This window comes from Rhincodon typus, chromosome 21 (assembly GCF_021869965.1).
Source record: "Rhincodon typus isolate 14 chromosome 21, sRhiTyp1.1, whole genome shotgun sequence".
Lineage (NCBI taxonomy): Eukaryota > Metazoa > Chordata > Chondrichthyes > Orectolobiformes > Rhincodontidae > Rhincodon > Rhincodon typus.
The window spans coordinates 47,189,059-47,214,726 of record NC_063352.1 but is presented as its reverse complement, the minus strand read 5'-3'; the positions used below and the strand labels follow the sequence as shown (position 1 = coordinate 47,214,726).

Sequence of the window (25,668 nt, the reverse complement as noted above, 5' to 3'; positions counted from 1 at the left end):
ATAGAGACATACAAGATGATCAGAGGATTAGATAGGGTGGACAGTGGGAGCCTTTTTCCTCGGATGGTGATGGCTAGCACGAGGGGACATAGCTTTAAATTGAGGGGTGATAGATATAGGACAGATGTCAGAGGTAGGTTCTTTACTCAGAGAGTAGTAAGGGCATGGAATGCCCTGCCTGCAAAAGTAGTAGACTCGCCAACTTTAAGGGCATTTAAATGGTCATTGGATAAACATATGGATGATAATGGAATAGTTTAGGTTAGATGGGCTTCAGATTGGTTTCACAGGTCGGCGCAACATCGAGGGCCGAAGGGCCTGTACTGCGCTGTAATGTTCTATGTTCTACGTTCAATCCTAGAGCACCGTCTCTGACCACACACTCGGCAGGTGTTTCTGGGAGGTGGAATTGGATCCTTGGCCTTCAGATTGTCCGCATTCCTTTCTCCGGTTCCTTTCCTGTATTTGTCATCTGGTATTCTCAAAGAATTGCGACCGTTCAGACAGAAAGTTCCTCCAAGTCTGTTTCTTCTGAACGAGGGTCTCCCATGCATTGGCTTTTATGTTGCATTTCTTGAGGGAAGCCTTCGGGGAGACTTTGAAACACTTCCTTTGCCCTTCTCTCAGTCAAGTGACTTTTTTTAAAGCTGGGCAAGGTCGATTTGCTTTCACAGTCAGAACCCAGGAGCCCTAAGAACATATCTGGTCTGGCGGAGTTGGTTTCAGATTATCATGGCCTCGATGCTGGAGCTGTTAGCTGCTTCTAGGATACTGATGTTAGTATGCCTGTCCTCCCAGCTGATGCAAAGAATCCACCTCAAACAGCAATGACTGTACTGCTCAAGTGTCTTGAGATGGCAACTATACATAGTCAAAGTATTGGAGCCACATAGACATGTCAGAATGATGACCGCCTTATACATAAGGATCTTGGTATCAGCACGGATATCATGGTCATCAAAGCCTTATCCTTAGGCATCCGAAGACGGGGTTCACACAGTGGATGCCATGTTGAAACTCTGCATCGATGTCAGCCTTAGATGTGAGGTAGCTTCCCATGTAGGGGGAACATTCCACATTTGGGAGACATCTCTAAGTGATCTAAGTGGAGGGATGGACCGGAACTTGACCTGGGACGGGTTAGTAAAGCCACTGTTCGGTACTGTTTGATACTGTTTCACCCTCCTGTTGGCTCTTACAAACATTCAGCCGTCGTTCTCTGGCAGTCGGTTGGACAGGGCAAGTTGCTGTCAAACAACCAACGAAAGAAATATGTGTATCTGAGACCTGTGTCAGCCACATACCTCCTTAACCAATCAGATGACAGAATTATTAATGAGCACCACAAGAAGTGTAATTCAATGTCAAAACAAACACAGAAAATGAAACAAGGACGGGGAGAGAAAATAGAATTGAGGGAAAGAGAGAGATTTAAGAGAGACAGAAAGAAAAACTGTCTCTGTAGGAATGAGGTTCCACACTTGTAAATGATGATTTTCAGTGCTTGAGAGATTATTTGACAACGATTACGATTTATGATATCATTGACCTACAGTGGCATAGGTACGTTCTAACTTTGGTGCAGTAAGTGCATGGATATAGGTGAGGTGAAGCAATCTTGTATTGTTCAGTGTATTTGAAATGGTGAATTAATGGCAGAGGTGTCATTATTATGCAGTGTCTGGAGGAGCAGAGCACTACCATCAACAACTTCCTCATTTATCTGAAAACAACAAATGCTGGAGATCACAGCAAGTCAGATAGCATCCATGGACAGAGAGCAAGCTAACATTCTCAAGTCTAGATGACTCTTCATCAGAGCTGAAGTGAAATGTGGAGGGGAACAGTATCTTTGCTACTGGAGTCGGGGGGTGGGTGTTGTGGTGGTGGTGGTGGGGTGGGGTGTAGAGTTCTGCTACACACCCCCCAACTATAGCATAAATGCTGTCCACTCCACACCTCACTTCAGGTTTGAAGCGTCATCTAGACTCAATGTTAGCTTGCTATCTCTCCATGGATGCTGTCTGACCTGCTGTGATCTCCAGCATTTCTTGTTTTCAGAACAGATTCCAGCATCTGCAGTAATTTACTCCTTCCTCAATTACCTGTTTAGGTGCATATGCAATTGATGGATGTTGCTGTGTGATTTTAACATTAAGACCTGTTCACTTCACTGATATTGCTACTGTAAAGTCTAGTCCATTATATTGATAGAAACAAGGAACAGGATATTCCACTATGCCAACTTAGTTATATACAATACTTACCACTAGAGGGTAGCATTTCAGGGAAATGTAGGAACATGGGCAAGGAGAGTTCCGATAAGCCATGATCACATTGAATGGGGGAAGCAGGCTAAAGGGGCCGAATAGCAACTCCCATTACCATTTCTTATGGTATTATCCTAAAGTAATTCTTGAACCAATTTCTTTATGTGGCTTCAAGACCTGTCCATTCCAACGTGATTTCAAACAGTGAGAACCCAGTGGTGAGAAGTTCAATGCATTTCTACTCATACAGAATTAACTAGTCCTTGAGTCTTGTTTATTATTTCCAAAATATGGTAAAATGGTGTCACAGAGAAATTTCATTGGCCTAATAATCCAGATGTCCTGGCTCATGCTTTGTGGATATGAGTTTAATTCTCCATTGTATATGAGCCAGTGGAACTTAATTTAATGAAGTTACTTAATTGGTAATGTTGATCAATCAATTCAATCCCCCATTTTCAACATTATGGGGTTACCATTGAACAGAAACTGAGATGGACTAGTCATATAAAAACAATGGCTATAAAAGTAGGTCAGGGACTAAGTATCTGGTAGCAAGTAACTCACTTTCAGACTCTCCAAAGTCTGTCCACCATCCACAAGGCACAAGTAAGAAGCGTGGTGGAACATCCTCCACTTGCCTGGATGAGTGCAGCTCCGACAACACTCAGGAAGTTTGACACCATCCAGGTCAAAACAGCTGGCTTGATTGGCTCCAAATCCACAAATATTCACTCCCTCCATCCCCACTGATGTTCAATAGCAGCAGTCTGCACCGTAGAAGTTCAACAAATTCCTTAGGGAGCGCTTTCCAGACTTATGATCACTACCATCTAGAAGGTCAAGGGCAGCAGATACATGGAAACACCACCCCCTGCAAGTTTCCCTCCAAGCCGCTCACCAACCTGACTTGGAAAAATACTGCCGTTCCTTCACTGTCGCTGGGTGAAAATCCTGGAACTCCCTCCCTAATGGCATTGTGAGTCCATCTACAGCTCATGGACTGTACTGGTTCAAGGCAGCAGTTCACCACCAACTTCTGAAGGGCAACTGGGAACAGGCAATAAATGCTGGCCCAGCCAGTGATGTCCACACCCCACGGGTGAATTTAAAAAAAATGCTGGCCTTGCTATCAATGCTTATATACCACAAACAAATTAAAACTAAAATACTTCAGAAGGGAAGGCCAGTACATATACAGAATAATACATACATGAATTGTAAAGGCCGAGTGCAGCCTTAAGAGAAGGAAGAGTAGAGTGTTACTAACCTTTAAGTAAGTGGTGCTGGGTGTGTGAATATGGATCCTTCCTTCCATTTTATTGCCTTTGTTTTTATAGTAGGTGTAGATGACCAAATTCTTCACAGATACGGCTTTTGCTGCTGTTATTTCCACACTTGCTTGGTAAGCACGAATGTGAGGTTGATTCAGCTTATGCGAAGTATGAAGGTACAGCCAAGGTGTATCTAGCTTCAATGAACCTTATCAGAAATTAGGAGAAAAAGTTTTACAAATGACTGTTGACAAATGAACACCAGGCTATCTCATACTTAAATACATTGTGGTGCAGGGTCTATAATCTGTCACCCTATATTCAACAGGTAAATGAGGCAGTATTTTAATAGGTACAGTTTTTAACCTGTTTACTTTTTCTCCGAACATTTTAAGTACCAGCTCAGATCTATATCTTTTCTGTACATCCCTCTTTCCCAGCTCCTCCTCTTGCTGCTTTGGGTACATCTCCAGTTCCCAGTTATTTTTCCACTGTTAATAGGTTTCTCCTCCTGCTGGCCCACAAGTAAACCTTTCTAAGACTATTACGAAACATGGACCCGTTACCTAGAGACTGGTGGCCATTTCTGGGCCTAAGGTTACATTATCAAACATGTTGCAGTGAAACCAATGCTATGCAACACTACCGGTAAAATTAAGCCCTCATACATCAAGGGGCCAATGGCCTTCTTGTGCCTGACTTTGATCTGGTACAAACAGTGGACTGAGGGAATGTGAAGTGTAAACCCATCAGCATCTGACTACATCGCCCCCTGTACTTTCACAGAATCCCTACAGCACAACCCATCAAGTCTGCACCCACCCTCTGAAGAGAATGCCACACAATCCTCGTAACCCGGCATTTCCCACAGCCAATCCACCTAATCCGCACATCTTTGGATAACCCACGCAGACACTGTGAGAATGTACAAACTCCACACAGACAGTCGCCCAAGGCTGGAATTGAATCTGGGTCCTTGGTGCTGTGAGGCAGCAGTGCTAACCATTGAGCCACCGTGCCACCTTTTGTTCCCAGATGGTGGACAATGCTCACTCTAAATTCTCACTTTTGTTGCCATCTGTTTGTTGTATACTGTGGTCCCTTTAACATTGCCCTATGTTACCTACATGCTGACATCTTGAAGGGACCCTTTCTTGTGTGTGGTCAGTTTGTTCTCTGATGGGGCATGTTCTGAGTTGCAGCATGTTGATGGTGACAGCTCTTTGATATTATGGGCTGGTGAGTGCTTCAGGTAGAAGAATATCTATAACATTTAGGACTCCACAGGATATATGGCACAAAAACAGGCCATTTGGCCCAACCAGTCCTTGTTGGTGTTTATCATCATAGAATCCTGACAGTGTGGAAATAGGCCCTTTGGCCCAACAAGTGTACACCGACCCTCAGAGCATCCCACCCAGACCCATCTCGCATAACCCACCTAATCTACACATCCCTGAACACTATGGGCAATTTAGCATGGCCAATCCACTTCCACAGGGTGGAATTGAACCAGGGTTCCTGGCGCTGTGAGGCAGCAGTGCTGACCACTGAGCCACTGTGCCGCCCTTGTGCATCCTTCTATTCCTTATTCTCCCCTTTCCCTCATAGAAAGGGAAACTAGACAATGGGCTATGTTTCTATACTACTTGCTTCAATCATTCCTTGGGGTAACCAGTTCCATATCTTCAAATTTTTGGGTGACAAAGTTTCTCCTGAATTCCCCATGAGATTTCTGGATTGCTATCTTATAAAGTTGGTCTCTAAGTTCCACAAAAGAAAGCCTTCCCTTTGTATCCACTCTATCAAAACCCTTCATAAATTTCAAGACCCCTTTTTGGTCATCCCCTCAACCTTCTTTTCTCAAAAGAGACCAATTTGCCAATCCATTCTGGAAGTGACTGCATACCCCTTTCTGGTATCATCCTTACATCTTCCGTGGTTTTGACATTTTACTTTTCCACAGAGAGCTCACAGAATGAACTAAAGATGGAATCATTGCAAACTCAGTAACATTGAGAAAAGGAATGATCTAAAGTTTGCAAGTGGTTAATGAAATGTTACCCCAGTGCTGTAGGTCAGTTAATTTGCACAGCATTTTTCAATTTTCTTGTTACTATTCTTTCAGCCAGAGCAGAATTTACTGCAAATCAAACAAAGCCTATGTTGTGAAGAGGATAATTCATGGCCTTCATTCTCAGATTTCACCAGTGTAGATGGGCATATTTCATCCGTTTCTCCAATTTTGTCACATTTTCCCCTTTTTGATGCCCCTTCTATGAGACCATCAGTGGGAAAACATCTGTTCCTAAATCCCTGTCCAAATCAGACATCATTAAACCAAAATTATAGCACAGAATGAAACCATTTGGCTCACTGAGTCATTTGCAGAGAATCTGAAATCCAAAATGTATCAATATTTGAAGTACTTGGACTAAAAAAAGAACTAAAAGAAAAATCTAAAACAAACTGGAAAAAATTCTGATCATTAACTTGAAGGGCAATATGCCAATAAAATGCATTGCTGCTAAGACTTCCTACCTTCCCACTTCTTTAGGTTAGGTTTTGATGTATCCTTCCACTGAATTCCTGCCTGGAATGGGATCTTGTCATTGTACAGCACTTTGGCATGTGTGTTGCTTTCAGTGTAGCCCTTCAGAGAATGAGAATGCTGCAGTTGTGTCTTGTAGTTAATTTGCTTCTCTGGAATTTGCAAGGTGAACTGGATAATGGTAAAGTAGTTTGAAGCTATTAAATTAGCACTTAAGGAACTAGAGACATTGGCACTTAAAAAGCAATTCATCAATCTGTAACCAGTTGAAAGGACGGACATCGGTCTTAACAAACTCACTTGTTTGTACAGAACTTGCTTTAAAACAAAATAGACAGACTGTCCAAGCACTTTGTCCTGCATTCGTCAGGACACAACTGCAAGAATACCAAATTACGAAAAGGTACAACAATTTATACTGCATAATATGAAGGCTCTGATTGGTTGGTCAGTGGACTCCAGTTGATCGGGAGTTGCCATGGAGAATGTACCAGGGAATAACAAATGGACAAGCTTTTGTTTGAATTCATCTGGGGAAGGTTAACTCTGTTAGGCCCAAGTATTGCCATGGGGTATGCATAGGGCTAAGATTTTGTGTTTCTTCATTGTGAAGAATCTTCTCTTTTTGTATTTCTCATAATAATCTTAAATTGTTGAACTGTCATTTACCCATCTCATCAATACTCTTCAATATATACAGTAATGGGGCATCAAAACCATTTAGGGTAGAGAATTCCATTGTTTTGTAATCCTGGAGGGGGTGGTGTAGTTTCTTTTCCCACCTCCGACCTAAATGTTTGGCACCCTGTACTGAGAGAGTGTCCTTTCGGGTGTTGGATTCCCCGACCATCAGAAACAACCATCCACCCTGTCCTTCTGAGGCTTGTATATCTCTCAAGATTGCCTGTCATTCTTCTATACATCAGAGAATATAGGCTCAAGTTACTTCAGGACAGGTAGTTAGCTGAGATTCTATTTCATTTCACAAGTCACACTTTAATTAACTCGCCGTCTGTTTCCTCAATGCCTCTATAAGGCACAAGTCAGGAGAATGATGGAATACTCCCCACTTGACTGGATGACTGCAGTCCCAACAACACTCAAGAAACTTAATACACTGCTGGACCAAGCAGCCTTGATTAGCACCACATCCTCAATCATCCACTCCCTCCACCACTGATGACAGTAGCAACAGTGTGTACCATCTATATGATGCACTGCAGAAATTCACCAAAGCTCCTTGGAAACCCGCAACCCACCATCTAGAAGCACAGGGCAGCAGATATATGGGAACACAACCACCTACAAGTTCCCCATCAAGTCAATCATCATCCTGACTTGGGAATATATCACCTTTCCTTCATTGTCACTGGGTTAAAATCCTGGAACTCCCTCTCAAAAGTGTCCTTACACCCCAAGGACTGCGATGGTTCAAGAAGGCAACTTAACAACTACCTTCTCAAGGACATCTAGGGATGGGCAATAAATGCTAACAACACCCATGTCCCACAAACGAATAATTTTTTAAGAAGTATTAACTGAATTCTACAATGAATAAACAGTAAATGGAAAGAAACAAACCTTTGAACTATTTGTGAATGATGGCTCACTCGAGGATAAAACAAGACCAGGATCTTGGGTTAAAGAATCTGGACGCTGATATTCTTCTTGAAGTGATGAGTGAAAGACATGTTTGAAGGAACAAAATCAAGCTGGCTAATGCCAGCTACGTCTTTTTTAAAAATGTAACAAACCCCTCTGAAATCCCAATTTCCTGTTTGAAAAGATTCATGCCAATGTTCTCACCTCCATGAAGTAGTTTGTTAGACTTAGGCTGGAGTCATTCTTGAAGAGCTGTGTGATGAAAATCTTCTTCCTGTTATTAATCTCATCCCAGTGCTTTCCGTAGTTGATAGCAAGCTGCGTGTGCGTCCTTGACTCACTTTCCTCATGTTGTAGGTGAAGCTGTCAGGGTGCACAGACATTCACATTTCAGTACAATGCAGCAGAGGAGCTCTTGTGGAGCAGTGGGTACTGCCCTGCCTCTGAGCTATCATCTCTGGGTTCCAGTCCCACTCCAGGACTTGAGGCAAAACGGGTTTCATATCAGCAAACCATAAATCCTTCCAACACACACCAATGGGGGGCAGTGAGGTGCAGGAGAGATTCCTGGTTAGCCACGTGATAGAGAGAACATCGGAGGCTCCACCATCACTGTTCACAGTTCTGGGCCACAATGTGTCTGTGGAGGTGGATTGGACTCCCTGACAAGGCCATTCAGCCCAGTGAACCTGCTCTGCCACTCCGCTGACCAGTGGCCTAACTCCAAATGCCTGCTTTTGGTTTATTTCCCTTGATACCTTTATTTAATAAAAATAATTGTCTATCTCAGATTTAAATTTAACAACTTGAATTAGCACTGATAGCCTTTTGAAGAAGAGTTCCAAACCTCTTCTACTCTTTGTATGAAAGTGCTTTCTAACATCTCTCTGATTGGCCTGGCTCCAGTCTTAGACTATGCCCCCACCCCCCCTGCCCCCCCCCCCCAAGCACATTGTAGAAATCTTCAACCAGTGGAAAATAGTTTATTTACCATCTTTCCCTGTTAATAACCTGAGGACCTTGAATAGATCATCCCTTAACCTTCTAAATTCTAGAGAATAAAGGCCTATTTATATATCTTGTCTCCTTGTAACTTAATCTGAAGTCCAGGTATCACCTTTGTAAACCTGCATTGAACTCCCTCCAGGGCCAAAGAATCCCTTCTACAGTATACTGCCCAGGTCTGCTCACATCACTCTATGACAGGACTAACTAGGGGTTTGCATAACTCCAGCATAATGTCTGTATCCTTATGCTCCAGTCCTTTGGACACAAAGGCCATCGTTCCATTAGCCTTCTTGATTAATTCCTGAGATAGTAGGAACTGCCGATGCTGGAGAATCTGAGATAACACGGTGTAGAGCTGGATGAACACAGCAGGCCAAGCAGCATCAGAGGAGCAGGAAAGCTGACATTTCCCTGAAGAAGGGTCTCAACCCGAAACGTCAGCTTCCTTGATTAATTCCTGCATCTGTTTGTGGCATGTATTTAACTTTTTGCTTTCTAAAAAGTACCTGATTATCCTTTGTCAATCCAAAAATCTATCTGCTACAGCTTTACCCATTCACCTAATCTATCAATATTCTGTTGTAATTTTATGCTGTCAGCAACACTGTCTACAATGCTGCCCAATTTTGTGTTGTCAGTAATTTTGGATATTTGACTTTTTATACCATTAACCAAGTTGTTAATAAATATCGTGAGCAATTGAGTACAGTACAGATTACTGTGGGCCACTACCAGTCACATCCTGCCAATTTGAGAACTTACCCATCATTCCAATGCTGTTTCCTGCTATTTCACTAATTTCCTACCCTTGTCAGCAAATTGACCTCTCTTCCATGGGCCTCCACCTTAGCAAACAGTCTCTTACGTGGGACTTTATCAAAAACCTTCTGACAGTCCATATAAACAACATCCATCGACTTACCTCTGTCAACCACCTTTACCACCTCTTTGATAAACTCTGAGGTTTGTCAGGCATGACCAACCCTTCATGAATCCATGCTGATTCTCCTTGCAGCTACCCTATTCTTGATTATAGACTCCAACAATTTCCCCACCACAGATGTTAAGCTAACTATCTGTAATTCTCTGGTTTCCCTCTACCAGCATTTGTAAAGAGCGGAGTGACGAGAACAAATTTCCAATCCAGAGGTACCACTCCTGAATCCAGGGAACTCTAAAAGATTATTATTAGGGTATCGGCAATGTGCTCTCCTACCTTCTTTAATACCCATGGATGGAAATCATCAGGTCCAGGGTATTTATCACTCTTCAGTTCCATTAATTTCCCCATTACTGGTGATTCACTTAAGCAAATGTTATTTATACCCTGTCCCTAATCTTTTGTTAATTTCGTTGAGAATTCTTGCATTCTATTCTCCTTTACTGCTGTGAATACTGAAGCAAAATAATGTCTGCTCTTTCCCCATAATCATTGATAATTTCTTCAGTGGGCCAATAGTACTCTTAACCAGTCACTTTCCCTTTAAATAATTCTAAAATCTCTTATTATTTTTTACGGCCCTTGCAAGTTTCCTTTCATAATCCTTTTTAGCTGCTCTTGCTAGCTGCTTTGTGGCCTTTTGATTTGCCCCATACTGTACTGTTCTTTGCATTTTACAAGCTCTTTCTTTTAATTTTATGTTATCCGTTACCTCCTTAGCTGTCCGTGGCTGTTTTTTTTTAGGTGCAGCTTTTCTTTCTTGTGGGTACAAGCTGCTTCTGAACAGCATTAAATGTTACTTTGAACACCCTCCAATGTTCCTCAATTGTTTTACCTAATTGTACAGCTTCCTACTTTACTGTGGACAGTCTTTGCCTCATTCCATTAAAGTCTGCCTTACTTAAATCCAAAGTACTAGTGTCCGATCTTTGCTTACCTCTTACATGACACTTGATCATATTACGGTCACTATTTGACAAATGCTCATGAACAACCAGGCCACTAACTAAATCAGGTGCATTGCTCATTACTGGATCCAATACTAAATCCAATAAGTCCCCTTGTTGCAACCATGACATATTGCCGTCGGAAACTATCCCGAACACAATCTAGAAATTCAAAAACTTTCTGGCAGGTGTTGTCTGTCTCTCTCAATCTAGGTTAATATTAAAATCCCCTGTTCATACTACTCTGCCTTTGCAACACAATTGTCTAATTTCACTATTTATACAATCTAGCACTTCTGAGCTGCAACCAGATGGTCCATATATGACACCTATCGTGCTTTTAGTTCCTTTATGGTTCCTCAGCTCCACCCGTAAGATCTCCACTGGGCGCTTTCCCCTCATTACGTCCTCCCTCACCACAGAATAGACTCTGTTTCTAATCAATAGTACTACTCCACCCCCTCTGCTGATTTCTCTATCTCTCGTATAAACTTTATCACCTGGCATGTTTAGTTCCCAGTACCGGCCATCCTGTCGCTGGGTCAAAATCCTGGAACTCCCTCTCTGACAGCACTGTGGGTCTACCTACACTCCAGGGATTGCGGTGGTTCAAGAAGGCAACACACCACCAGCTTCTCAAGGGCAACTAGGTGACAGTCAATAAATGCTGGTTCAGCCAGAGATACCAACATCCCATTCACAAATTTAGGAAAAGACCTTGCCAGGATTGTATGCTGTAGGTTGTTGGCCTGATTGATCTAACATGATGAGATGTTTTCCAGTTTAGAAACGGAGTTTCAGGTTTCAAACATACTGTCTTGCAATTTTTTTTGGTTCTCCCAATCCCCCCTCACAGTTACAGCAGGAGACCAGAGAATCTCCTTGGGAAATTACAGTTCTGCACTCTCCTGTGACTTTAGCTTGGCTTTTAAGGACAGGACAATGACCATACGACCCGTGACTAAGTCCTGTAGCTGGCGTACGTGGCAAAGGGCTCTGATGTTCCCCTGGGTCTCTCTTGATGGAAGGGGTCAGGTCACAGAAGCAGCTGATAACACTGTGCCCAGGGATCCATCTTGTGTTAAAACCTCAAAATGTGACAATTCCCCATATAGTTCTGCAATATACTGGGCAAGTGTAGCTCACAGCAGATTTGAAGTTTTCCTGTACCCTTCAGTCCAAATTTCTTTGCACGGTGCATTGCTGAAAATACGAGCTGATAATAGCCCGTGTAGGGAAACAGAATTTTGAAGACCAGTGGGAACACGAGGGTATCTCCTTGACCAATATGATGTAAGGATAGAAATCAAGACAGAAAGGACTGAGAAGGAGGGTTCATTCATTGTTAAGAAGGAGAGAGAGAAAGAGAGAGAAACAGACAAAAGAAATGGAGATAAAAATTACAATTCCAAATTTGGCATTCTACAAGTCTCCAATGGTACAAGAATGAGGATTTTGACACTTACATTTGCTCACTTTGTGGTCCACATGAGGTTTGATTGCCGATCATTTACAATTATCACATTGTTAAAAGTAGTGTGTTGAGTGTGTGGTTAATGTGCAAATGCAGCAATTTTATGGGAATCACTGGGAAGTTTGGAGCAAGAATGAAGCAAGCGATGGCACAGCTCAAATTGTCTAGCAGCCTTGTGGCGATTCACAATTCATGGGATATAATTTTTTAATGGTGTTATCATTTACACATCGTTATGATTTTAGAAACTCCTGGCTTGGCTCAATAATAGCAATTTGACCTGATCTTAACGTGTAGAGCGCGGCTGACTTTTTTGGAAGTCTCCTAACCGAGCTGCTTGTTTGGTCCACTTGTTGAGAACACGATAGAACCATAGCAAAACTTCAGCAGAGAAAGAGGCCATTCAGCCCATCGCATCTATGTTGGCTGAATAAGCCACTCCTAGCCACTCATTCTAATCCCACTTGTCTAACCCATGGTGTAAGACCTTGCACATTACAGTGTATCAGATGCTGTTCCAGGTTCCTTCTAAATGAGTTGAGAATATCTACCTCAACCACCAACTAGGCACCAAATTCCAGAAACCCTCCAGATGAAAAACTTTTCCTCATGTTGCCTCTATTCCTTCTACTGATCATACTCAATTTGTCCTGTCAACTGATCTCTCCACTGGGGGGAAACAGGGCTTCCTTGTTCACCATGTTCAAGGTCCTCCTTATTTTGTACATCTTGATTAAGTCTCTCCTCTGTTCTAAGGACAACAATTCGAGAGAATTCATCAAAAATAATAAACTTCTATCCCCAGCACATGTCTGGCAGCAGAGACTGCCTGCTCTGTGAAAACAACAGTCAGAAGATCAAGCCACCCCAGCACTTCCAGTGCAACTGCCCCACTTGTTTAACATTTTAACAGCTTAATTCATAGTGTTATAGATCATAGAATCGCTATAGTGTGGAAGCAGGCCATTTGGCCAATTGAGTTCACACCAACCCTCTGAAGAGCATCCCATCCAGACCCAACCCCCCCCACCCTATCCTTATAACCCTGCATTTCCTATGGCTAATCCATCTAATCTGCATATCCCTGGAAATCACAGGACAATTTAACATGACCGATCCACCTAACCTGCACACCTTTGGACTGTGGGAGGAGACGGGAGCACCCAGAGGAAACCCATGCAGGCACGGAACTGCAGACAATCCCTGAAGGAGGGCTAATGCAGGCCAGACTGAAGGTAAATCTGGGATATTAGAGTTGTATTCATGCATGCATTCTGGATCAGACAGCCCATCCAATTTCACACTGACCTTCCAAAGAGCATCTAACCCGGAACCATCCCCCTACCCTAACCCTGTAACCCAGCATTTCCCATGGCTAATCCACCTAGCCCGCACATCCCTGGGCACTATGGGAAAGTTAACATGATCAATCCACCCAACCTGCACATCTTTGGACTGTGGGAGGAAACCGGAGCACCCGGAGGAAACCCACGCAGACACGGGGAGAATGTGCAAACTCCACACAGTCAGTCACCCGAAGCTTGAATCGAACCCGAGTCCCTGGCGCTGTGAGGCAGCAGTGCTAACCACTGAGCCACCGTGCTGTCCTAAACCACCATGCTGCCACTGTCCCACTCCTTTAACATCTTAACAGTTTAATCTTCAGAGCAGACCAAGCAGGATACCTTGTGGTTATAGGATGTAATCTGGGTACAGTGAAATTCATGTTGTATTTGGAGTTTATGTGTTTCCATAGGGCTCGTCTCTCTCTTCATCTTCTGAGCCATGTTGCACTCCTGCCGAAGATTGAGAGCATCATCTTGGCAAAATGGAAAGAAATAAATACATGTCTTAGTAAGAGTGTAAAAAAGAATTGAGTCTTCTGCACTGAGGAGTTTCATTTGAAAAGAAGTTTAAGTTTCACTAATACAGGCATATTATCAAACTTCTGTTGGAAGTTTTCATGTTGACAGTACAGACTTACATATTCGTATTATAAACACAAGAGTGGCAGGAGTAGGCCACTCGACCCTTCGTGCCTGGTCTGCCATTCAATACGATCATGGCTGATCTGATTACTCCGCATTTTGATTATGTGGGCGGCATGGTGGCTCAGTGGTTAGCACTGCTGCCTCACAGTGCCAGGGACCCGGGTTCAATTCCACCCTCAGGCGACGGTCTGTGTGGAGTTTGCACATTCTCACCATGTCTACGTGAGTTTCCTGCCACAGTCCAAAGATATGCAGGTTAGGTGGATTGGTTGTGCTAAACTGCCCATAGTATCTCAGTGGATTAGCCATGGAAAATGTAGTGTTACAGGAATAGGGTGCTGGGGGGAGCAGTGTTGATGCTCTTCGGAGGGTCGGTGTGGATAAATGGGCCAAATGACCTGCTTCCACACTGTAGGGATTCTATGATTCTACCTCAGATCACGAGCTGCTTGTATATACCTCAAGACATAGTCAGGCAGCAGAGACAATCCAGGTTTGGAGAGTTGGGGACATCACAAACCCTGTAATTAAAGTGATGAAGCATTGGGCAAATTAAAGACATTAAAGGAGAGATACTGGATTGGTTAGACCTCTGTTGACTGGAGTTTAGAAGAATGAGAGGGAATCTCATAGAAACCAATAAAATCCTAACAGAACTGGACGGGATTAACGTATGTTCCAAATGACCGGAGAGTCTAAAACCAGGGGGGGTCAGATTCTAAGGATGTGGGGTAGGCCATTCAGAGAATCATATAATTATTGCAGTGCAGAAGGCGAACATTGGGCCTATCATTCCTGCACCGGTCCTGTATCTAAAGTTAATCTCCCGCCTTTTCTTCATATTCCTGCACACCATGTCTATCCAAAAGGAAAATCCTACACCCCCCTGAAAGGCTCAATTGAACCTACCTCCATCACATTTTCAGGCAGTGCATTCCAGACCCTAACTACTTGCTGTGTGAGAAAGCCTCTTCTCACATCAACTACAGCGTTGAGTTGGTGGCATTCTCTGCCACTGAAAGTGCTTAATGACAAAACATTGGAGGTTTTCCAGAAGGAGTTAGATATAGTTCTTAGGGCTGTAGGGATCAAAGCATATGGGGAGAAAGTGGGAACAGGGTACTGAGTCAACACAGTGTGGAGCTGGAGGAACACAGCAGGTCAGGCAGCATCAGAGGAGCAGGCAATTTGACATTTCGGGTTTACACCCTTCATCAGATCTCCTGGGTACAGAGTTGGAAGATCAGCCATGATCATACTGAATGACAGAGCAGACTCAAAGGGCCTGAATGACCTACTTCTGCTCCTATTTTCTGAGTTTCAATGAGGAGTTTGGTCTAACAGGGAAATTTTTCAGGTCACCTTTATTAAAGCCGCATAACAGAGGGAATCCCCCGTTAAAGCCACAAAACGTGGGGAATGCCCATGAGGCTGCAAGGAGGCAAGAATTCTCTGTTCCAACCACAAAACATGTGAAAACCTTCCAGGTTATCAGCCCAGTCTGGGAGAACGAGCATGATTGAAAAATTAAAGTGCTTAAAGTGATGAAATAACAATTATGCTAGGAAGCCGTGGCAATTACAAATCGGCAGAGAGATTCAATTTCTAAGATGGGCCAAATAGAACACAATCTTAAGGTATCTGGAAGAAACACAATTCTTGAGGTGTACAATAGTTTGTAAACTGGATACTAAGTCAGAAGCTTAACAAGTAAATAAATATCTGTACAAAATTAGGAATATTGCAGATGATGTTCCAGTTTGTCATAGTGTAAAGGAAGCAATCGATGCATTTAAGGAGATACTGAAACCCTTCAACAATTATTTCAACTTCAAAACTAATAAAATTCTTGAAAGAGCAACGGTTAACGGAAGAATGCAGGGAATCTATAGATGACTTAGTTAATGATCTCTCCAGGCTGGTGGAGAGATATGACTATGGTGAATTCAAAAGAAAGAATTCATAATGGTCTGAATTGTTATAGGTCTTACTGATGATTCTTTGTCAGACTCCTAATGGAAGAAGATCAAACTTAGCAGGACATCATCAAAAGCCATTCAATTTTTAAGTTGCAGAACTATAAAAGTGGTAAATCAATGAGACATATAGAACAGTCACCAGACACTTAAAGACATTGTCAGTACTGTGAAACAAAGAAACCTCACACTTAAAACAATGCCCAACTATTAAAATCAAATATTACTATTGTAAAACAAAAGGTCACTTTCAGAAAGGTGTTGAAGCAGGACCCAGAAAAGCAAATGACCAAAGAACTACCTACAAAGAAAGGTAAATAGTATAGAATAATTGCCAGTTGAAGGTAATGCTGAAGTTTTCCTGGGGAAATAAGGAGCCCAGACCAAACACTTTGGCAAGTTGAAATATGTATCAATGGACATGTCACGAATTTCAAATTAGACACGAGCTAGTTTCACAATATTATCACATTAGCACAAAAGCAGAAGTTGCTGGAAAAGCTCAGCAGGTCTGGCAGAATCTATGAACAGAAAGTCACAGTTAACGTTTCGGGGCCAGTGACCCTTTCTCAGAACAGTTCCGGACCTGAAACATTAACTCTGATTTTTTCTTCACAGGTGCTGCCAGACCTGCTGAGCTTTTCCACCAACTCCTGTTTTTCTTCCTGATTTACAGAGTCCGCAGTTCTTTTGGTTTTTACCACATAAGTCAGTCTTGTTTGAAAGTACACTATTACAGAAGTAATTACATGGCCAGGAGCATAGCAATTAATATTAAAGATGTGCTACAAGCAACTCTCCAAATAAGTGAACACCATACACTAGAAAACCTTCACAACCAGGAATTCAGACTCCTGAGCTGAAAGGAATATATTGACCTCAAACTCATTCACAATGCAGAAGTGGTTAAACCACAAAAGGTAAACGAATACCTGGTTGAAGATATGCTACATGCAACTCCATGGCAATCACCACTAAGACAAAATCAGCAATGCCCAAAGTCTAGGCTGCTGCTAAGAAAGAAATTGTCTGCTCTAGCAGGGAAATGTTCTCCATGAAAGAAATCCAAACAAATCCAGTTCAGGGAGAACTGGTCATCAGGAAGCTGGTCTCAAATAAGTTTCTTCTACTCAACAAACTACCAAGCTTTCAAGTCCGAAGAAAACACATTCAAAGAGAACAGTGAAACCTCCAGATTATCTGAATTTGTAAAGTCAAAGATCTGGGACAGATAAATGTAATTTTATAACAAATGTATAACAATAATAGTTCTGAGAAAAAATGCTTATTATATGTCGGATATGGTTCTGAAAAGCTACATGCTGCTTGAGTGCCATGATCACCAGCTCCTGTGATGGTATCATGAGGACTTGGACTTAGGGAGAAGGCAACTTAGGATCTTCAAGGAGTTAGAGAGAAGAACAGGTCCCCCTTTCATCTCAGTATTAATGTATACAATATCCTTGCAACCTGTAAGTTATTGCAGAGATTCAATAAGCATATTCTGTTTATTATATGAGACTATTATCATTAGAATGGGAAGTGGCTTTGCCAATCCACATTAAATCACACGGGACACTGGAAAATGTACACCCAGGACATATTGGTGACAGCACAGACAGTATGCTGTTTATCGTCAGCACAACAACAACCTGCACTCAGCATGTTGTAGGCCTCTAACCCTATCTGTGCTCACTACCTTATTCTATTCCCTAATAGGCCACCACTAAGTGACTTTTTTTTTACAACAATGATCATTTTCATAGTTACTGTAACTAAGGCTAGTTTCATTTCTCTGGATTTATGAGCTGAATTAAATTCCACCAGCTGCTGTGGTGGGATTTGAACCTGTCCCCCCAGAACATTAGTCTGAGCCCCTGGATTACTAATCCAGTGACATTATCACTATCCCTCCTGAGACTGATAGAGCTAGCATGTTCAGGATAATCCCTTTCCCCTTTTGTGAGCAGGGGTGTAATATTTGCATTTCTCCCTCTTTTCCCTAGCATCACTCAAAGGTTTGGAACATGATAGCCAGATCCTCTTCCTCTATCCATCCTTACTGTCCTTGATGCAACTCATCCAGATATAGATGACCTTTCTACTTTAAGGACTGCCAACTTTTAGGTATCTCATCTTATCTGCTAAAATAATGGTGGAATTGGGAATGGTGGGGTCACCGGTTGGGACACTATTGCCAATTCTTCGTTGCCTTTGAGAAGGTGAAGGTGAGTCACCTTCTTGAGCAGCTGCAGTCGAGTTAAAGATGGTGTCCACTATCATATTTCTGGTCCATTTACATTATACAGTACCTCATAGTCATTACTGCAACTACACTGCACACCCAACCCCCGCAAGATCATACGTACATAGCGGTTCTTAAGAAGCTTGGGCCTACAGCACAAAAACTCAACAACGTCACTGAGAGTTCCTGGTATGTAAAATGGTACTCTTTAAAAAGGTTATGAGAATCCTCAAGTCACTGCACAGGACAGTTGTCAGAATAATTGTACACGCAAGGGATTTTAGCTACAAAGTTAGGTTGGAGAAAATGGGTTGTTCGCTTTCAGAGCAAGGGCATTTTGGTAGGAGGTTATGTACAAGATTAAAGCACAGTTTTATATACGAAGAAATGTTCTTTCCATTAGCTCCTAAAGGACAATGGAACCTAGGTTTAAAGTTTTGGGCAAGGTTTTGAGTTTAGTGAGAAAGTTTGTCTGGATTACTGCTCAGTGACCATAATTAAGGTCTAGCTTCAATGTTTTGCTTCTCCTTCCCCGAAAATCAGTCAATTGATCAACACTTGGTGTGTAGGAGTTGCCGACAGAATGTGGAGACATTCTCCATCATGACTCAGCTTCTGGAGAGGAGAACAGGAAACGTGAAGGAACAGATGGTGGACGAGAACAATGTTAAAACAGCCAAAAGCTGCCACAATTTTTGCTGAAACATCTGCTTTAAATTGGAGTGTGTTTTAAGAGAAAATAAACTAACAACAAGAAGGGGCTTGAATGTTAGTTTTATTCTCCACTGGATATCCTGATCAGGACAATGTTAGGTTCAGTCTATCACAGAAACCAGGATCCTGTTGTTACATCTCTGTCACCCCACGCCAGAGTATCAAGCAATATCATTGAAACACGATATGCACAATCTCCACCATGCATCAATATTAATGAGTAAGAAATTTCTAGTAATTAATGTAGAGCATCAAAGTTGAGATGAATTTCCTGATCCAGCTCGCATTCAACTGCGTGTCACAGAGGAGAAATTGGACAGAATTTAAGCAGATAAACAGGAGATAAAAGTTGGCAACCCTTAAAGTAGAAAGATCATTTACATCTGGATGAGTTGCATTAAGGATAGCAAGGACAGATAGATGAAGAGGATCTGGCTATCATGTTCCAAACCTTCTTGGAGTGGCATGATGGCTCAATGGTTAGCAACAGTGCCTCACAGCACCAGGGACCCAGGTTCAATCCAGTCTCAGGGTATTGTCTGTGTGGAGTCTACACATTCTCGCCACGTCTGCGTGGGTTTCCTCCGGGTGCTCCAGTTTCCTCCTCCTGTCCAAAGATGTGCAAGTTAGGTGGATTGGCCATTGGAAATGCAGGGTTACAGGGATGGGGTAGGGGGTGGATCTAGGTGGGATACTCTTCGGAGGGTTAGTGTGGACTTGATGGGCCAAATGGCCTGCTTCCGTACTGCAAGGATTCCATGACTGGAGAAATGCAAACATTACACCCCTGCTCACAAAAGGGGAAAAGGATAACCCTGATCGCTCTAGCTCTATCACTCTCAGGTGGGGTTGTTGTAATGTCACTGGATTAGCAATCCAGATGCTCAGACTAATGTTGTGGGAGACACAAGTTCAAATCCCGTAGTAGCAACTGGTGGAATTTAATTCAGCTCATAAATCTGGAGATATGAAACTAGTCTCGGTTACTGTAACTATGACAATGATCATTGTTGTAAAAAATTGTCATTTAGTGATGGCCTTTGGGGGAGGAAATCTGCCATCCTGACATGGTGTGCTTCACATGTAACTCCAGGCCCACAGCAACATGGTTAACCCTTAACTGCCCTCTGCAATAGTCCAGCAAGCCACTCTGTTCAAGGGAAATTAGGGAGGAGCAATAAATACCAGCAACACCAAAATCCCACGAATGACTACATAAGAAGTCCATGGTCATCTCTATAGAGACAAGAATCTGGGCCAACATTAACTGTCACTTAGAAAAATATGGATTTATAAGTGAAAGCCAGCGTGGATTTGATTAAGGTAAATTGGGCTTGATTAACTTAAAGGGGCTGGCTTTTGAAGAATTTACAGGGTTCATGAGGCTGGTGAAGCTGAAATTGTATACTTAGAGCTTTCAAGGGCTTTTTGATAAAGTGTCACATAATGGAAAAATCAGCAATATTGATTACAAGAATCAGACAGCGACATCTTGCATCCACATTGTCTCAGGGACAAAAGCAGAGAGAAGTGGTTAACAGTTGCCCGTCAGATTTGAGGGGATTATCTCCAGGGAGGCTGCTGCTCTTTTGATGTCTATTTATGCCCTTAAATTGGAGATAAGGTTTGAAGGTGAGATCAGACTCAGAGATTTAGTGAAACTTGAGGAGAATCATAACAAGTTTCAAAGGGTTGAAACTGGTATATAGGCAGACACGTAGCAAATGAATTTTAATGCATAGAAATACTAAGTGATTTATTCATAAGGTGCATTATTAAAACAAAATGAAGCAATTTGTTGGAAGCCTTGATCAAAAATTTGGGTATATCCCACAAGACTTTGAAGGCAGCAGAACACAATGAAAAGACTGTTACTAATGTAGATGATCATGAAGATATGCTAAACCTTAATAAAACACTGGGTGGGCCCAAACTGGATTACTGAGCTCAATGCTGAACACCAAACTTTGGGAAGGTTTTCAAAGTCCTGGAGAGGTGACAGAGGAGTTTTACTGATCATCAATCTTTTTGGTTACATCCTCAAAACACCCTTCACTCTAACAGGAACATAATGCCTCTGAACACTTGTTATCTCACTTTGGAAAGCCTCCCACTTGCCAGTCGTCTCTTTATTTGTGAATAGTCTACTCCAACCAACTCTTGAAAGTTCCTGTCTCATTTTTGATTTGCCTTATTCCTGTTAAGAACTTTAACTTTTATACAAGGCCTATCTTTTTCCATAACTATTCTAAAACTAATAGGATTATGATCACTGGTCCCCAAGTGCTTCCCCCCCAGCTCTTGTTACTTGCCCTGCCTTATTTCCCACAAGAAGGTCAAGTTTTGTTCCTTCTCTAGCAGGTACATCTACATATTGTTAAAGAAAATTTTCTTGTACACACTTGACAAATTCCTCACCATTCAAGCCCCTAACACTATGGTAGTTTCAGTCTATGTTTGGAAAGTTAAAATCACCTACCATAACCACCTTATTATTCTTACATATATCTACATATTTGTTCCTCAATTTCCTGCTGACTATTGGGGGCTTACAGTGCAATCCTATCAAGGTGACGATCCCTTTCTCATCTCTGAGTTCCACTTACATAGTTTCACGGAATGATCTCTCAGAAGTATCCTCCCTAAGTAGAGCAGTAATGTTTTCCTTAATCAAACACACCACCTGCCCCCTTTCGTCTCACTTTCTATCCTAAATATCACATATAAAACCCAAAACTCTGAGCATCCTCTCTCAGCCCCATTTCTGAAATAGCTATGATATTCCAGTCTCATGTTCCCATACATGCCTTGAGTTCATCTGCCTTACCTGTAAGACCACTCGCATTAAAATAAATGCAGTTTAATTCTTCAGAGTTATCTTGTTCTCTGACTTACTCTTTCCTGCCATTTCTAATTAACTTGTCTTTCTATTCTCACTACTACTTAGAATCCCCCACCCCTCTCTCAACTAGTTTAAAGGCTCCCAAACAGAACTAGCAAATCTCCCTGCCAGGATATTGGTCCCCTTCCGGTTCAGGTGAGGCCAGTCCCATTTGAACAGGTCTTTTCTGTCCAGAGGAGATCCCAATGATCCAAAAATCTGAATCCTTACCCACTGTACCATCTCCTCAGGTACTGGTTAACTGCCTTATCTTCTTATTCCTACTCTCACTAGCACGGGGCACCGGGAGTAATCCAGAGATTATTACCTTTGAGGTTCTGCTTTTTAACCTTCTACCTAACTTCCTATATTCACTCTGCAAAGCCTCAACCCTTCCCCTAATTATGTCATTCTTACCAATGTGTACACCAGCCTCCGCTTCTCACTGTCCCCTTCGACAATATGCTGCAACCCTTTTGAGATGACCTTGACCCTAGCACCAGGGAGGCAACATACCATCCTGACTTCATGTTCACAGCTGCAGAATCTCCGGTCTGTGCTCCTGACAGGACAGTCCCCTATAACAATTACTCTTGAATTCTGACAAACCCCTCTTCACATAAGATTCATTCTGGTTACCAGTTCTATTTTCCTCTGACAGACTATCCCCCTGAACAGTACCCAAAAAGGTATATCTGATTGAGAGAGGAATAGCCACAGGAGACTCCTGCACTACCTTCCTACCTTTCTTGACTGACACCCATTTATCTGACTGAACCTGTGGTGTAACCACTTTCGTAAATCTACTAACCATCATACTCTGTGCCTCCTGTATGATCCTCAGTGACTCTAACTGCCTCTCCAGCTGATCCAACAGTCTGATAGGAAATGGATCCAAACACACCTCCTGCAGACATAGTCTCCAGGGAAAATCAACTGCTCCCTTATCTCCCACATCCAACAGGAAGAGCATACATTGACAGCCATCTTTACCCATAAATTTTGCTCACTTAAATTTACCTAAAAAGACCCACACTTTTCTCAAATCCAGTGTTGGTTGACTGATTACTGCTGACACACTATGGTGGGAGAAATTTTTAAAAAAAATATATTCTATATCATAAAGCCTAAAAGGAGAGGCTCTAAAAAGATCCATTTCTAAAAAAATAAACTAGCCTTCCCTTATTCACAGTTTTTTTTATTTTAACCATACAAAACAGTAAAAAAATTATAATCTTAAAAATCCAGCATTTAGCTGAAAATCTCAGCAAACGAAAACAGCCTCCTTCTCAAATCCTCAATCGGGCAGGACTAATAGTTAATGGTAGGGCCCCGGGTAGTGACGTAGAACAGAGAGACCTAGGGGTTCAGGTATAGTTCTTTGAAAGTTGCATCACAGAGGGGTTAAGAAGGCATCTAGCATGCTTGCCTTCATTGTTCAGACCATTAAGTATAGGAGTTGGTATGTCATGTTGAGATTGTAGACGACGTTGGTGAGGCCTCTTCTGGAGTATTGTGTACAGTTCTTGTCACCCTGTTATGGGAAGGATGTTATTAAATTGGTGAGGTTCAGAAAAGATTTACCAGGATGTTGCTGGGATTGGAGGGTTTGAGTTTTAAGGATAGGCTGGGACTATTTTCACTGGAGCGTAGGAGGTTGAGAGGTGACCTTATAGGGATTTATAAAATCATGAGGGGTATAGATAAGGGGAATGGCAGGTGCCTTTTCCCTAGGATGGGGGAGTTCAAAACTAGGGGGCATATTTTTAAGGTGAGAGGAGAAAGATTTAAAAAGGATCTGAGGGGCAACTTTTTTCACACAGAGGGTGGTTTGTATGTGGAATGAACTGCCATTGGAAGTGGTGGATGCAGGTACAGTTACAGTGTTTAAAAGACATCTGGACATCTGAATAGGAGAGGTTGAGAGGAATATGGGCCAAATGCAGGCAAGTGGGACTAGGCTAGTTTGGGAATCTTGGTTGGCATAGATTGGTTGGACCAATGGGTCTGTTTCCATGGTTTATGACTCTGTGACAGGATACTGGGAATGAGATTTCAAATATAAAGAGACTTTGAAGAATCTGGAATTGTTTAACTTAGAGCAGAGAAGGTTAAGAACAGATTTGACGAAATCATGAAGGGTTTTCATAGAGTAAATACAGATAAACTGTTTCCAGAGAAGGTCAGTAACCAGTAGTGAGAGAGACAAGGTGCAAAGGCTAGTGGCTTGAATAGAGCCATAATTTTTGTTGTATAACTATATTCTCTTCATAGCTCTCCTATTGAAATATTTTCTTAAAATAAATGGTCAACAGTGACAGATGGTTTATGATGGCTGCTACAATCACTTAGAATTAGCCGGAATCCTCCAGAACTTTCTGCAAATTAAAGCCAGCTAGGCCATTTAATACCTCATTTAATTGCTGGAGACTTGGCCAGCTATTGTGACTAGAAGCTGCTGAGAGATGTGCCTTCTTGCCTGAAGATCAAGGCACAAAGGAATAGTAAACTTCTACTGACCAATAGCAAGATTGTAACAGTGTTCTAATTAGCCACTGAGATAGTGGCATTATGAGATAAGGCCTATGATGAGGGCAATAAAAGGACTTCATTTCTCTGAGTGTCTCAGTAGAAACCAGCCCATCACACGACTGGAACCTGCACTTGTTGAATTGCTTCAGCATTCAGGTTTGACTTTTGCCTTCAGTTGTTGTGTTGACATCACATGACAAGCACATTGGCAGACAAAAGTCCTTCTGTCCATCTCCCTTTCTCTAAAAAGTCTCATCTCCAGAAAGAATCTCTGACTTCATGAGCCAAATGGAGCTAATTCTCTAAGGACAAGGGAATTGTACTATCTGCATCCCGTACCCAGGAAAAGAATCGATACAAGATCAGCTAACTTACAGATTCCAAACTAGATTGTGACTCACCAAACTCTAAATCACATAAACAAATACCAACATCTTGATTTTTCAAAAAAAATTGTAATGTCCTTCTTCCCTCTCTCATGCTTTCTATCTTACATGCTTTTATGCGTGAATAAAGTAGTGAAGCAATGCCCCTGCATTGATAAATCCTACCACTGATTTCATCTTAAAGGAGTTTGTTGTGAGTTTACTTCTAAGGTTGAAGCTCACAAAAAGCCAGGGCTCAGGAAACACGGTTGGCCTTTTTCAATAAGGGAAGGAATAAATAGGAGGCAAATATAAAACAACATATTACTGTCTCAGGCTTAAGAGGGGAAACACAAACATGATTTAATTCAGAGATAACAAGGTGTAGAGCTGGATGAACACAGCAGGCCAAGCAGCATCAGAGGAGCAGGAAGGCTCCTACCCATGATTTAATTCATCCTTGTCCCTGCTTTGTTCAAGGTAGTTGGTAAATGAACCAGAGGTGACATAAGGGGTAAGAAGGGTTGTTAATATAATCTTCAACGACTATCTGAAAGAGAAATAAAACAGATTCAATAATAACTTTCATAAGGCAGTTGGATAAATACCTGATAATCATAAAGCTGGACTGGAAAATGGCTGTTTAAGGGGGGATGGAGGCAGAGACATGAAAATATAGGCCGGTTAGCCTGACCTCAGTCATTGTTCAGATTTTAGAGTCCATCATTAAGGATGAGATTGTGGAGTACATGGAGGTGAGTGCGAAAATAGGGCTGAGTCAGCACAGCTTCCTCAAAGGGATGCCATGACAAAGGCAGTAATCCAGAGATTAAGAGATAGTAGGGACTGCAGATGCTGGACAATCTGAGATAACAAGGTGTAGAGCTGGATGAACACA

General features: G+C 42.1%; 1 protein-coding gene across 1 annotated transcript in view; it reads right to left on the bottom strand.

Annotated features, from left to right (window-relative positions):
* LOC109936714 overlaps window positions 1-25,668 on the bottom strand; it is a 191,345-nt gene that overhangs the window by 138,959 nt on the left and 26,718 nt on the right. Inside the window, exons 6-9 of the mRNA XM_048609763.1 lie at window positions 13,752-13,885; window positions 7,902-8,060; window positions 6,086-6,266; window positions 3,541-3,752 (exon numbers count right to left, since the gene is read on the bottom strand). Of these exons, the coding sequence (XP_048465720.1) occupies window positions 3,541-3,752; window positions 6,086-6,266; window positions 7,902-8,060; window positions 13,752-13,885 (686 nt within the window). The remainder of the gene's footprint in view (window positions 1-3,540; window positions 3,753-6,085; window positions 6,267-7,901; window positions 8,061-13,751; window positions 13,886-25,668) is intronic.